The sequence below is a fragment of the Palaemon carinicauda genome, chromosome 13 (assembly GCF_036898095.1).
Source record: "Palaemon carinicauda isolate YSFRI2023 chromosome 13, ASM3689809v2, whole genome shotgun sequence".
NCBI lineage: Eukaryota > Metazoa > Arthropoda > Malacostraca > Decapoda > Palaemonidae > Palaemon > Palaemon carinicauda.
Window position 1 is genome coordinate 127,240,801 of NC_090737.1, and position 15,261 is coordinate 127,256,061.

General features: G+C 40.5%; 1 protein-coding gene across 1 annotated transcript; it reads left to right on the forward strand.

Annotated features, from left to right (window-relative positions):
* Nucleotides 1–1,580: 1,580 nt before the first annotated feature.
* Nucleotides 1,581–13,332, forward strand: LOC137652408 (heme oxygenase 1-like). The gene is made up of 5 exons (XM_068385802.1): nt 1,581–1,693; nt 3,187–3,290; nt 3,590–3,738; nt 4,272–4,484; nt 12,261–13,332. The coding sequence occupies exons 2-5, from the start codon at nt 3,188–3,190 to the stop codon at nt 12,543–12,545; spliced, it is 750 nt and encodes a 249-aa protein (XP_068241903.1). The 5' UTR covers nt 1,581–1,693; nt 3,187; the 3' UTR covers nt 12,546–13,332.
* Nucleotides 13,333–15,261: the final 1,929 nt, after the last annotated feature.

Below are 15,261 nucleotides of genomic sequence, written 5' to 3' on the forward strand. Positions count from 1 at the left end.
AAATTTGAGGGAAAATTCGGCAAGAACGTTTAACGTAATCCTGCTAACAGATTAAAAACAGATAAATGAATAAACGCAAGTAAAAATATAAGCTCCTTGACGGAAGTACTTAATTGTTAATTAGGTTATGCTCTCAAAATGTAACGGGATATCTTCATACACAGTTATCGTCAAGGTAGGGAACTAACAAAACAATAGGAATAGGCCTATTTACATCCGTAATCACATGATATATATATATATATATATATATATATATATATATATATATATATATATATATATATATATATATATATATATATATATATATATATATATATATGTATGTATGTGTGTGTGTGTGTGTGTGTGTGTGTGTGTGTTGTAACTAGTCTACTGTAGAACAGATTTTAGAGGCACCATTCACTCCCGTCTGTTTATGGTTTTTCTATGCCAGTCTATACCAGCAATTTTTCTTTGCTCGTTAATTCATCATCTTCTCTTCCTTCCCATGCTTAGTATGTAATCTCTAGGCGCCCATTCTGTTATTCTAAATGCCCATCCATTACCTGTCATTTTCATTGTATGCCCTGTCATGTATATTTCTTTTTCTTACAAGTTGTTCGAATATCCTCTACCATGTATGCTGTGGTATATATCCTGCTCTTTTTCTGTCTCTTGATGTTAGTTCCATCATTGTTATTTCTATGGTTCTTCGAGTTGTATCTAGCTTATATTCTGAGGCTTAAATAAGGCTCTAAGTTTTAAATGCATAAGTTGATATTGGTAGAACCATCATTTTATAGGAAGTGGTATTTGACTTTTAATAATCTCATTTTGATTACCAAAGGCTCATCATCCTATGTTTATTCCTCTTTCTATCTGAAATTATTAATAGCATTTATATATTTTCACAGTTTTAGACTGAAACTAAGATACATTAATAATACATCTTTTAAGCTACACAAGAGGAATTTATTGATTTTAACGGCAATTCTAACTAATTCTTTTACCTTTGATGAAGTTGTAATGCAACACACGTTTTATCATATTTCACTACAGCAATTATCTCTTTATATTTACTAAAGTTTAAGTGATGTATAATATATTTAACTTTATCCCTACACTAAGAGTTTCATACATCCATCCTATAGGATGTCTATGTGGAATTGGCAGGAAATCAGCTGATTTTGATAAACAAGCCCGGACCAGGGTTGCCAGGTTTTCTAAATGAGAAAAGGTCAATTTCTAATCAACAGAGGCTTTAAAAGGCCAACCCATTAATAGAAAAAGGTAAAAAATATAGTATTTAAGGCTCGGCTTTTTTCATATTACTAAAGGCCAACCTATTTAAATACAAAAAGGTCAAATTTGAGTTTTTTTTGGCCGGAAAAAAGGCAAATCTGGCAACCTGGCCCAGACTGGGTGTCGGCATTCTACTGTCTATATGAAACGTTTTCTACGAACTAGTATTTAACATGGCCACAGTTATAGGATAAAATAAAGAAGAGAACATATCTTAATTGACATTAAATATTTTAATTAATGTTTTTTACAATTTTATTAAATCTTAGGCATTTTTATTAAATATTATAAAGCTTAAGATGTCCCAGTGAGCAGAACTAGCATATGGAACAGTTCATCATCATAATTTCATAACAAAGTCGAAGAGACGAAGACTCGAAGTAGAGTGGACAAAAATCTGAAGAAAGTAAGTGCTTTAACTTTTATCCTTTTCATGGTACACGTAAATGACTTACAAGTTTCTCCTAGCACAATTAGGACTTATTTCGAAATTACTTAGGCTGAAATCAGAATCTACATCTATCCCTCCTAGAATAAGCTGAACTTGTACACAACAGCTAAGGCACAGTTTGTTTTATTATGCAAGCAACCATTCTGGTAGGATAAGGTTTAAACTTCACAAAAACAATCTTAAAAGTATATTTTACTCACGTTGAATAAAATCTCTCACCGAAACACTTATTTTATCAAAGTATTCTGATCACTCTACTTAAATTCTGTTATCTTGCTTAGATTTTGTCCCTTGGATGAAACCATTTTTTTTTTTTTGTGTGTGTGTGTGTGTGTTTAACCCTTTTGATTAAAGGTAATTGTGTTTTCTATGTATCTAGTGTTAAGGTGTGAACTATGCAGAAAACCATCTAAAGTCATAGGATGATAGGCTAAACAACTTGCCATCACCTAACCCAGGCTAAACAACTTGCCATGACTTAACCTAACCCAGGCTAAACAACTTGCTCTGACTTAACCCATTCTAATCTTAGGGAAATATGATGGTTAATATGGGGAAGTTTCTGCCTAGCATAAATTGGTTATTATGAATCCGTTCAAGGTTTGATCATATGCTCAACCTGTATTCCTGAACTAGGGTTAACCTATAGCCCATCTTTCTAACTATTGTATGGAACTGTTAAACCCCAGCTGTGAACTGGGAATTACTTATTAGTAAACATTATGATTTTGCCCGATGCCAACGGACATGGTGAAATTCAGAACTCCTGAGAAGTTGGAAACATATCCTTTTAAACTCGCTAGAAATGTCTCTTCTTAAAAGAAAATAAATTGTCACAAAAAAGATAAATAGCATTTGAAAGGGGTACCAGTACTTACTAGCCTAACCTCGCTAAGGATGCATTGACCTGCTTGACTTGAGATGGTCCTAGCCTATAGAACAAGATAAAGGATTAAATGCGATTCAAAAAATTGCATAGACAACCACAGTATATGACATAAATTATGATTCAATGTCTTACCTTATTGGTACCTCACCATTATGTGCCACTAACCCAGAATTCAGGGACCTACCTACCCAGGACCTCTACCAATTAAGTGACTTAGTGTTCTGGTGTCACAGTTACTAGGGTCACTGACATTGAAGACCTCCTCTTAAAGTCACTTTAACTCGCTCTTTAGATTAAATTTGGGAGGTCAGAACAATGTTGTTTGTCATGATGATAACTGTCATTCCATCAATTATTTGAGAAAATTTTTCCGAAAACTTCCTTTGAATTACATTTTAAAATTAAAAGTATTTCTTCCTTATTGAAAACATATTCAAAAGCCTATAACACCAGGGGTTCACCTTAGGTTCATAGAAATAGCTTTCAGCAAGTTGACCGATCATTATATTTCCCAAGTATAATTTTGATAATTAACATTTTCTTTGTTTTTCTTTTTCAGAATGAGTGATAATGCAGACGTTCCGTTTACTAAGAAAATGCGAATTGTCACCAGGGAGATTCATAATGTTAGTGATGCCTTGATTAATGCTAAGCTTGGAATTGGTAAGTTTTCTCTGTGTACATAGTATAATATTATGGATATATACATAATAGTACAGTATGGTATTGAAGCCCTATGTATCATGATGATGTTGATGATAATGATACATAGGGCTTCAATACCATACTGTACTATTATTGTTTGGTTTAAAATTTATTCACTAGCTATTCTGCTCTGTATGGAAATATATTTCTGTACTGTTAATGAACCTTTTTGTTTTATTTCTCAGAGAAGGGAAATTATTATTTTCTGTAGTGCACTGTACTGTACTTCATTTTAAATCTAGTCTGTACCTTTACAGCAATGTCAGAAAATAGAGTATGGGCAGAGGGATTGCTAGTGTTTTATGAGGTCTTCCGATACTTAGAAGGAGCGCTAGAACGATATTCTCATACATTGATTGGTGAACTAGATGTTCCCGGTATGCGACGCACGGAAGCATTTGAAAAGGTAAGGCTCTCCGTGAAGAGAAATCATATTTGATATGTTGCTTGATGTTGACATAAATTTAATTCTGGTCGTTGAGTTACAGTATGTAGTTTTACATACTAAACTCCGGATAGCTAGGTTGGTAGCGTCGCAGGCTTCTGTTTCAGAGGTCCCGAGTTCGCGTCCCCCGCCGGGACGTGCATATCGTGAGACCTTCTACCGTTTGGTACTCCCCAGGGTGGCGCCTGGGGGGGAGGTTAGAGGGGGCTAGTGTTAGTCCCTGCTGGCTTATGGTTGCCCGAGGAGAATGATGTAGATCGTCTCAGTGGAGACCTAAAACCCACAACTTTAACTTTTAACTTTTAAATGCTTTTTTTTTTATTTCACAGAATTTGTCTATGATAAGTATTCTGGATTTTGAAGAGCTTGATTAGTTTTCTAACTACTGTAATCTTCATTTCAAGGCTAGCTCAGATACTAACCATGAAAAGGAAGTTAGTCTCTTGCTTAAGAATTTAATTTATTGTTTTCATAAAAAGATTTGTCTTTCTTAGGACTTGGCTTACTACATGGGTAGTGACTGGAAGAAAAACTATACACCTAGAGAAAGTGTGTGTGAATACTTGCAACATTTGGAGGAGATTGAAAAGGAAAATCCTTACTATCTCACAGCTTACATATATCATTTGTACATGGGACTTCTCTCCGGAGGACAAATATTGCGTCGAAAGAAAACCTTGTTGGAAAAGCTGACTTTTTCTCGAAAGGTAAGTGGTGTATTATACTTTTTTTTTTTTCTTATTTTGTTATATAAGTCAGCTGCATTGAAGTACGGCCTGCAATGCTCAATTCTGATGATGTCTTTTACATGGAAGACTGTTAAAAAGTGATTGATCTGTGGCTGAACTGAGTAGCACTTTATTATTCTGCCGGCCACTGGTTTACTATCAGCCGAAATATTGGAATAATAGCTTTTTATTTCTGTTCTTGACAATATTTTTCTATAATTGATACATAAAATACAATTAATAGAATTATGAAGACCAATATGGAATATGAATATTTAAAGTTATCCTTCTTGTAAATGTACAGTAGATATACAGTACTGAGAACTGCTGTGCTTTCATTTTGCAGTTGTATCAAAGAATATTAACGTTAATGAGTTACTGGGATGGTATAGGAGTGATGCAGAAATTGAATAGAGAGATTCCTAAAATCTTAAAGGTTATTGAAATCATAAATTATTTGTACTTTGGTTTGTTTATATTTGTAGCAGTAGGGCTCATTAACTGTAATTTAGTAAGTAAAGAAATTGCAAGTTAATGCTCTTGAATTCATTACAGAGAGTGCATTATAGTTCAGTACCTGATTTTTTATTGTTTTTGTTTAATTTCTATACATGAATATCTTGAACAATATTTACCAAGTAAATATAGTTTTTATAGGAAATATTTATTTTAATGTTGTTACTGTTCTTAAAATATTTAATTTTTCCCTTGTTTCCTCTCCTCACTGGGTTATTTTCCCTGTTGGAGCCCCTGGGCTTATAGCATCCTGCCTTTTCAACTAGGGTTGTAGCTTAGCAAGTAATAATAATAATAATTTTTCAATATTAAACTTACCCGATAATCATGTAGCTGTCAACTCCGTTGCCCGACAGAATTCTATGGAGGGATACGCCAGCTATCACAATACTAGAAGGGGGTGTACTTACAGCGCCACCTGTGGCCAGGTACTATAGTACTTCTTGTTGACACCTCTTCAATTTTTCCTCTGTCGTGCTTCTGGCAAGACGTTCTGGGATACGCTTATGATCTTCGAGTTTTTTCACGGCTAATTGGTGAAGTATTCTCTCAGATTTCGGCTGTCGCTTTACTGGAAACCTTCTTATATTAGCTTAGATAGCTTTTATATAGTCCTGATTAACGGTTATCGATCTTTTGCTTGATTTTGGAACCCCCCTTGGCTAACTCTTTGGATTCAAGATGTCTGACATTTCGCAAGCCCCCACCCATAGACGATGTAGGTCTTGTAATAGGCGTATTCCGAAGGCCTCGGTAGATCCTCACACCGCTTGTTCTGACTGTAGGGACAGGCCCTGTCAGTTAGAAAATCGATGTGAGGAATGCGCCGGACTTTCGGAACTTGAATTTGTCCGTCTTTTGAAATATTCTACTAAGTTAGAGAGAGGTAGAGTTAGGAGGAGTTCTTCTCACTCTTCACTTTTTTCCTCACCTCATGATCCCCTACCTTTTCCTACCCCTGTAGTGGCTACCCCCGAACCTACTATTTGCCCTCAGCCTGATATGTCTGTTGTTTTGCGTGCTATTCAGGCCTTAGGCGATAAAGTAGAGTCAGTGGTAAGTGATCACAAGTCTCTTATGGCCGAGGTCAAGGAACTGAAGGTCAAGAGTGCAGTGGGTGGGATTAGTGCCAGTGCTGTGACGAGTGCTAGTGTCAGTGCAGTGCCAAGTGCTAGTGTCAGTGTCAGTGTGGTGCGTGAGGATACTTCTATGCGTGCCTGTCGTCCTCCCAGTCCGGGACCTCTTGCAAGCTCCCAAGCCCAGGGGAGAAGCAATGTCGAAGGGCAAAAGGGTTCGGCAGGCCTTGATCGGCGCTCTGAAGTATCCTCGGTGGTTGCGGGCGTGTCTTCCAAAGACCGTCACTCCCACCTGCAGACGATTGAGCCCGTCTTCTTCTCGTCCGCTGATCAATTGTCAGGGAAGAAACGTTGGACTCAGGTCTCTAGACCACTCAAACGCAGAGTCCAGTCCGCGAGTGCTCAGCCAGGCTGCAGTCATTGGCTCAGCTCTGACTCGCCGCAGTCATCAGTCGACTGCACTCCGCCCAAGAGGAGTAAGGTTCTGCCACAACAGAGCTCGACTGTTAAGGCTTTACCTCAGCCTACTGTAGTTTCTGCCGACCCCAAGTGGACTCTACTACAGTCCATGCAAGCACAGCTTTCGGACTTGATGCGTGAGTGTCGGGCTGAGAGTGTTGCGCCTCCGCCTCCGCCTGCACTCCCTCCGCCTGCGCTCGCTCCGCCTGCGCTCGCTCCGCCTGATCGCAGTACCACCTGCCAGGCGTACGATGTTGAGCCACGTTCTGAGTTTGCTGTTCCCAGTGGTGTTCAGCCTCCGCCTTCCTTAAGGCAACCTTTACAATGGGATCAGGAGGATTATACCTCTCTTCCTCCGCCTCCACTTGCTGCTCCACCAGTGATGCAACGCTCGGTTGAGGTACAACAACCTCTCCCGTCCATGAGTCAGTCTCCTCAGCTCTCGCTGCAGCGAGCTCAACCCTCCACAAGGCAAGCACCACAACACCTTAGCCTTGCGCCTCAGGAGCCTCAGCTTGCGAGACATTTACCTTGTTCTGCGCAGCCTCTACCTCATCGCGCTCCGCTCACACCGCAGGAACAGGAACTTGCTACTCCGCTTCCGCCAACCGCTCAGCAAGCGCTATCCTTGGGTTCAACCACTCATGCCAGGAGTCAGCCTCCTCCACCCATGCGCCTTCCTTCTGCTTCGTCTTTTGTTCAGCCTTTGCAGTCTGAGCCTCAGGTTTTCCCTCAACAGATACTTGAAGAGGAAACCACTAATATTGTTCCTACTCGTTCTGACTCTGCTGTTCAGCATTCTTGTCCGATCTCTTCGCTTCACTCTGGTGATGAGGCTTCTGATGATGAGGCGGCACACCTGGATCCCTCGTCAGACGTGGATGAATCCAAGCCTTCTCCACAGTCTATTGACTTTCGTAAGGTCTTGGCTCTGCTTAGGGAGGTTTACCCAGACCACTTTGTCTCTGCTATTCCCCGCTCTCCACCATCTGAGTTTTCGCTGGGCATACAGCAAGCTAAGTCCACCTATACTAAGCTAGTCCTAGCAAGGTCCTCTAAGAGAGCGTTAAGGATCTTAGGGGAGTGGATGCAGACTAAGCAACACCTTGGCAAAACTTCTTTCATGTTTCCTCCGACTAAGCTCACTTCGAAAGCGAGCGTTTGGTATGCCACAGGAGAAGCACCAGGCTTGGGAGTACCTGCCTCTGCCCAGGCTGACTTCTCAAGTCTGGTAGACTCGCCTCGGAGAACTGCAATGAGGAGCTCTAAGGTTTGCTGGACCTTCTTAGACCTTGATCACTTCCTGAAGGGAGTATTTAGAGCATTTGAGATGTTCAACTTTCTAGACTGGTGCCTGGGGGCCCTCAGCAAGAAGACCTCACCTGCGGACAAGGATTCTGCCATGCTATTAATGTCCTGCATGGATAAGGCCATTAGGGATGGCTCTGGTGAGCTTGCGTCGATGTTTGTATCAGGGGTTCTGAAGAAAAGGGAACAGCTGTGTACCTTCCTTTCCTCCAGCATTACACCTTGTCAAAGGTCACAACTCCTTTTTGCTCCGCTCTCGAAGTTCCTCTTCCCCGAAGAGCTGGTTAAGGACTTGTCTGCTGCCCTGATACAAAAGGACACACACGATCTTGTAGCCTCATCGGCTCGTAAGTCTAAGGTTGCTACCTCAGTCCCCAGGACTTATCGCTCCCCAGTGGCTGATACCCCTGCTACGAGGTTCATACCGCCCTTTCGTGGTAGAGCCCCAAGCCGAGGAAGCTCCCGTCCAGACTCTTCCAGGAGCAAGTCTAGAAAAGGCTCCAAGACCTCTAAAGGAAAAAACTGACTCTCCGCATCTCCAGACAGCAGTAGGAGCCAGACTCAAGATCTTCTGGCAAGCCTGGGAAAAGAGAGGTGCAGACGCCCAGTCTGTCAGTTGGCTGAGGGAGGGTTACAGGATTCCATTCTGCCTCAAACCACCTCTGACCACATCTCCCATCAACCTCTCTCCCAACTACAAAGAAGAGGACAAGAGGCTAGCATTGCACCAGGAGGTGTCGCTACTTGTGCAGAAGAAGGCAGTGGTTATAGTCCGGGACCATCAATCCCCGGGCTTCTACAACCGTCTCTTTCTAGTGGCCAAGAAGACAGGAGGTTGGAGACCGGTGCTGGACGTCAGCGCGCTCAACGCGTATGTCACCAAGCAGACGTTCACGATGGAGACGACGAAGTCGGTCCTAGCAGCGGTCAGGCAGGAGGACTGGATGGTCTCGTTGGACTTGAAAGATGCCTACGTTCACGTTCCTATTCATCCAGACTCCCAACCTTTCCTGAGATTCGTTTTTGGAAAGGTTGTCTAGCAATTCCAAGCCCTGTGTTTTGGCCTAAGCACAGCTCCTATGGTGTTCACTCATCTGATGAGGAATATAGCAAAATTCCTCCACCTTTCGGACATCAGAGCCTCCCTCTACTTAGACGACTGGCTGTTGAGAGCCTCCACGAGTCGTCGCTGTCTGGAGAGTCTCAACTGGACTTTGGACTTAATCAGAGAACTGGGTCTGTTAGTCAACATAGAAAAGTCTCAGCTCATTCCCTCCCAATCCATTGTGTACCTGGGAATGGAGATTCGGAGTCAGGTTTTTCGGGCTTTTCCATCGGCCCCCAGGATAAGCCAAGCCCTAGAGTGCATCATGAGCATGCTGAAGAGGAGCAGTTGCTCGGTGAGACAGTGGATGAGTCTCACAGGGACCCTTTCATCACTGGCCCTGTTCGTCGAACTAGGGAGACTCCACCTCCGCCCTCTTCAATTCCATCTTGCAGCTCATTGGGACAAGGGTTCGACTCTCGAAGCAGTCTCTATCCCAATCACCCAAGAGATGAAGACCACTCTCTTGTGGTGGAAGAACAATCTCCTTCTCAGGGAGGGCCTATCGTTGGCTATTCAGACCCCCAATCTTCATCTCTTCTCAGATGCATCGGACTCGGGCTGGGGTGCGACCTTGAACGGACGGGAATGCTCGGGAACGTGGAACGAGGAACAGGGAATGCTCCACATCAACTGCAAGGAGCTACTAGCAGTTCATTTAGCCCTGCTGAACTTCAAGTCCCTCCTGCTAGGCAAAGTGGTGGAGGTGAACTCAGACAACACCACAGCCTTGGCTTACATCTCCAAGCAAGGAGGGACCCATTCGAGGAGCCTATTCGAGATCGCAAGGGACCTCCTCATTTGGTCAAGAGGTCTAAACCTCACTCTGGTCACGAGGTTCATTCAGGGCAATATGAACGTCTCAGCAGATCGCCTAAGCAGAAGGAATCAGGTCATTCCCACGGAATGGACCCTCCACAAGAGTGTGTGCAACAGACTTTGGACCTTGTGGGGTCAACCTACCATAGATCTGTTTGCCACCTCCATAACCAAGAGACTTCCGCTGTACTGTTCCCCTGTTCCAGACCCTGCAGCAGTTCATGTGGATGCTTTTCTACTGAACTGGTCCCATCTCGACCTTTACGCATTCCCACCGTTCAAGATAATAAACAAAGTTCTGCAGAAATTCATCTCGCACGAAGGGACACGGCTGACGCTGGTTGCTCCCCTTTGGCCTGCAAGAGAATGGTTCACAGAGGTACTTCAATGGCTAGTCGACATCCCCAGGACTCTACCTCTAAGAGTGGACCTTCTACGTCAACCTCACGTAGACAGGTTGCACCCAAACCTCCACGCTCTTCGGCTGACTGCCTTCAGACTGTCGAAAGATTCGCTAGAGCTAGAGGCTTTTCGAAGGAGGCAGCCAGTGCGATTGCCAGAGCAAGAAGGGTTTCCACTCGTAGAGTCTACCAATCTAAGTGGGAAGTCTTCCGGAGCTGGTGTAGAGCCAATTCAATATCCTCTACCAATACCTCTGTGACCCAAATAGCTGACTTCCTTCTACATCTTAGGAATGAGAGATCCCTTTCAGCCCCTACGATTAAAGGGTATAGGAGTATGTTGGCTTCAGTTCTCCGCCACAGAGGTTTGGACCTTTCTTCCAACAAGGACCTTCAAGACATCCTTAAGTCTTTTGAGACGTCTAAAGAGCGTCGTCTATCCACTCCAGGCTGGAACCTAGACGTAGTCTTAAGGTTCCTTATGTCACCTAGGTTCGAACCTCTCCAGTCAGCTTCCTTCAAGGACCTTACCCTCAAGACTCTTTTTCTCGTCTGCCTTGCAACAGCTAAGAGAGTCAGTGAGGTTCATGCCTTCAGCAAGAACATTGGTTTCACGACCGAATCTGCAACATGTTCTTTTCAGCTCGGATTCCTAGCAAAGAACGAACTTCCTTCACGTCCTTGGCCTAGATCGTTTGAAATACCTAGCCTCTCCAACATGGTGGGTAACGAACTAGAGAGAGTTCTTTGCCCTGTCAGAGCTCTCAAGTATTATCTTAAGAGGTCTAAACCTATTCGAGGACAGTCAGAAGCCTTATGGTGTGCCATCAAGAAACCTTCGAGGCCCATGTCCAAGAACGGGGTTTCGTATTATATAAGGCTTCTGATTAGAGAAGCCCATTCTCACTTAAAGGAGGAAGACCTTGCATTGCTGAAGGTAAGGACCCACGAAGTAAGAGCCGTAGCTACTTCGATGGCCTTTAATAAAAACCGTTCTCTGCAGAGCATAATGGATGCAACCTATTGGAGGAGCAAGTCAGTGTTTGCATCATTTTATCTTAAAGATGTCCAGTCTCTTTACGAGAACTGCTACACCCTGGGACCATTCGTAGCAGCGAGTGCAGTAGTAGGTGAGGGCTCAGCCACTACATTCCCTTAATCCCATAACCTTTTTTAACCTTTCTCTTGAATGCTTTTATTGTTGTTTTTATGGTTGTTACGGTAGGCTAAGAAGCCTTCCGCATCCTTTTGATTTGGCGGGTGGTCTATTCATTCTTGAGAAGCGCCTGGGTTAGAGGTTTTGTAGAGGTCCTTTAGTAGGGGTTGCAACCCTATATACTTTAGCACCTTTGGGTTGATTCAGCCTCCAAGAGGAACGCTGCGCTCAGTAAGGAAGACGAACTTAAAAAAGAGGCAGAGTAACGGTTCAATTCGACTTCCTTACCAGGTACTTATTATTTCATTGTTATTTGAGATAACTGTTATATGAAATATGGGATACTTAGCTATCCTTTAATCTTGTACACTGGTTTTCACCCACCTCCCTGGGTGTGAATCAGCTACATGATTATCGGGTAAGTTTAATATTGAAAAATGTTATTTTTATTAGTAAAATAAATTTTTGAATATACTTACCCGATAATCATGATTTAATTGACCCTCCCTTCCTCCCCATAGAGAACCAGTGGACCGAGGAAAAATTGAAGAGGTGTCAACAAGAAGTACTATAGTACCTGGCCACAGGTGGCGCTGTAAGTACACCCCCTTCTAGTATTGTGATAGCTGGCGTATCCCTCCATAGAATTCTGTCGGGCAACGGAGTTGACAGCTATATGATTATCGGGTAAGTATATTCAAAAATTTATTTTACTAATAAAAATAACATAATTGCTATGAATATTTAGAGCTCTATTAAGTGTAACTTTTATAATACTTTTAAAGCAAGATGAATTAAAAACACATGCTACCTCCATTTATTCTTGATTATGGAGTGTCCTTCAAATTTTTAAGAGGAGGTACTGTTCTTTACAATGTATTCAAATCACTACACAGTACTATGCTTTCTTCAAAGGAACGCACTGAAGGCATGGCAGTCACTGAGGTAACGGAGGGAACTGTAGCATCCATGAAGAAGAAGATTGCGGAAGCCATGAATAAAATTGCCGAAGAAATGGATGAGGATTCTCGTCAGAGACTTCTGGAAGAGAGCAAGATGGTCTTCATCCTTAACAACAAGATTGTTCATTCAGTACAGGGTGCAGGGGCAGTCGTAGCAATTAAGATGCTTAAGCTGGGTGTTTGTGGAATATTTTTTGCTCTTTTGTATAAATATCTTAAGAAATTTACAGTAGGATAAGGCAAATGGTACAGTTTAGTAGAACGAAAAGTTTTCCCGTCATATTTATTGTAAATAGTGAAATGTAAATATTTTTTCTGGAACAAAATAAGATTTGGTTTTTAAAGATTGGGATAGTGTTTAATGTATACAGTACAGTATAGTACACTAATTGTCACAATGGAATGCTGTGATGTACATTTTACTTGATAATATTTACCTTTCCAGTGAAATCTTTATCAATAGCTCATGTAAAGACCAGCGTGTGTTTGATAGCCCTCGGCAGGTAGTATGCTCAATGTTAACCCGTTTTGCTGGAAGTGTACTGTAATGATCTGTTTTACTTAGGTTGTTAATTACAACACTTCTAATCTCATGATGTCTAGATCTTTATTCTGTGATGGTTGTAGTTATAAGATTTAATTGAAATTATGACTGTTTTATGGAGCTTTGCCTTCTTAGATTCTTGAGAAACATTCTTTTAAACTTGATACATGTTATTGATTGAAATTAGTACTGTTTTATGGAGCTTTGCCTTCTTAGATTCTTAAGAAACATTCTTTTAAACTTGATACTTGTTATTGATTGAAATTATTACTGTTTTATGGAGATTTGCCTTCTTAGATTCTTAAGAAACATTCTTTTAAACTTGATACCTGTTATTGAATGCCAGTTTTGAATTTTGTACTACTGTGCTATCTTTGATTAAGATTACAAATCATTATTCTGAATACAGATAATTTGACTGCATTTGCAATGGTGTTTGACTTCTACTATATTTTTATTTCTGAATATATTAGAAAATTCATTGGAGATCTTTATTTTCCCCTAAACCAATATGTTAATTCAAGTTTATTATCTATGGTACTTGTCTTACGACTATTCGAAGGCCCATAGCCGCTACTCAGTTGTACAATGTATGGTACTGTAGTTTATACTGTTTTGAAAGTAATAGAAGCTTACATATGTTTTTTATCCATTAATTATAGCCTAAGGTCAGAAGTCAGGAATTTACTGTAGATTTAATTCTGTTGAATGCTTCCCAGAGTTAACAGAGAAGAAATGTTGCACGAATAATTATACCCTTATGATTGGTAACATTTTCAGTTGAATTTCAACCTTAAATACTTTTTTTTTATTTTTTATTAAAAACTTGGGGTGTTAAAGAAGTGTTGAAAATGCAAGATTTTATTATCCAGTATTTGATCTTTTCCAAAAGGTTCAACACTGCAAATGAGAGTTAGTTAAACTTTCAAACACTTTTGTCATTTTTCTCCTATGTACATTACTAATTTTTTCTTGTAAAATAAGCAATTTACAAAAAGTATTGTCTGAATGAAAGTCAAATATTAGACCAGGCTCTATAAAGTAGTTTCTATGTGAACATTTGATCATGCCAAAGAAGATTTTATTAGGTTGTCAAAATTCTTGACGTGTGTAAGGTAACTCGCTAATGTTAGAAAGATAAGGTGACTGAAAATAATGCAGGGCTGAGTTATGAACTGGATGTCTAAAGTTAATCATATTGGACTAAAGACCTTTTCAACTTAAGAACCCCCTCTTGGAAACACATCTCATTCCTATGTACTTGCATATCTAGTAGTGCGGCCACAATTACCATTGTAGATTGAGCGATGAGGAACATGGAACTAAGTACATAATCAAAAGCACGAAAAGCTAAGGAAGAAAAGGAACAAATAAAAAGTGAAGAAATTTCCGACGAATTAAAGTTATTTGTCAAACTTTGCCAAGCTGATTGCATTAGAGGAATGTTAAACTTAAGCATCTATTATTTGTTAGACTGGTTTATATATCAAGGAAATTGGGATTTATTCATTTCTCTTTATTTCAGTTTATTTCCGTAAGCATTCTTAAATATATTGATATCGAGAGGTCAAGAGATCATTGTGACTCAAAATTACAAACAGAAAGTTTATTTAATAGTAGATGGAGGGGATTTCATAGTAATTGAATTCCTTAAAATTTACACAAAATATTTGCCAGAATGTTCTATACCTACAGCTTGGAAAAACTATCATTATATTAATTCACAAGAAGGGACAAAAAAAAAAAAAAAAACACCTAAGAATTTACTCCGTAATATATAAAATATTTACAAATATCTTGTTATTATTCTAAGCTAAACTACAACCCCTGTAGGAAAAACAGGATGCTATAATTCCCAGGGCTCCAATAGGGAAAATAGTCCAGTGAGGAAGGGAAACAGGGAAATGAACTATAAAAGAAATGATGAGCAAGTAAAATGATACATTTTAAGAACAGTGACAATATTGATATAAATCTTTCATATATAAACTATAAGAACTTCCAAAAAACAAGAGGAAGGAAAGTAACATAGAATAGTGTACCTCTAAGGAGGAGAACTCTTCTCCAAGACGTGGAATAATATGGTACAGAGGCTATGGCACTACCCAAGACTAGAGAACAATGATTTGATTTTGGAGTGTTCTTCTCCTAGAAGAGCTGCTTACCATAGCTAAAAAGTCTCTTCTACCCTTACCAAGAGGGAAAAAAGCCACTGAACATTATAGTGCAGTAGTTAACCCCTTAAATGAAGAAGACTTGTGTGGTAATCTCAGTGTTGTCACGTGTATGATGACTGGTGAATGAAAAGAATAGGCCATATTACTCGGTGTATGTGCAGGCAAAGGAAAAATAAGCTGTAACCAGAAAGAAGGATTCAATGTAGTACTGTCTGGCCAGTCAAGGAACCAAT

What these genes read in the sequence shown, in the direction of transcription:
- LOC137652408 (XM_068385802.1), top strand. Translation starts at nt 3,188, where the DNA reads ATGAGTGATAATGCAGACGTTCCGTTTACTAAGAAAATGCGAATTGTC. An exon ending in TAATGCTAAGCTTGGAATTG is followed by an intron (nt 3,291 to 3,589) that starts GTAAGTTTTCTC and finishes GTACCTTTACAG; the next exon opens with CAATGTCAGAAAATAGAGTA. An exon ending in GCACGGAAGCATTTGAAAAG is followed by an intron (nt 3,739 to 4,271) that starts GTAAGGCTCTCC and finishes TGTCTTTCTTAG; the next exon opens with GACTTGGCTTACTACATGGG.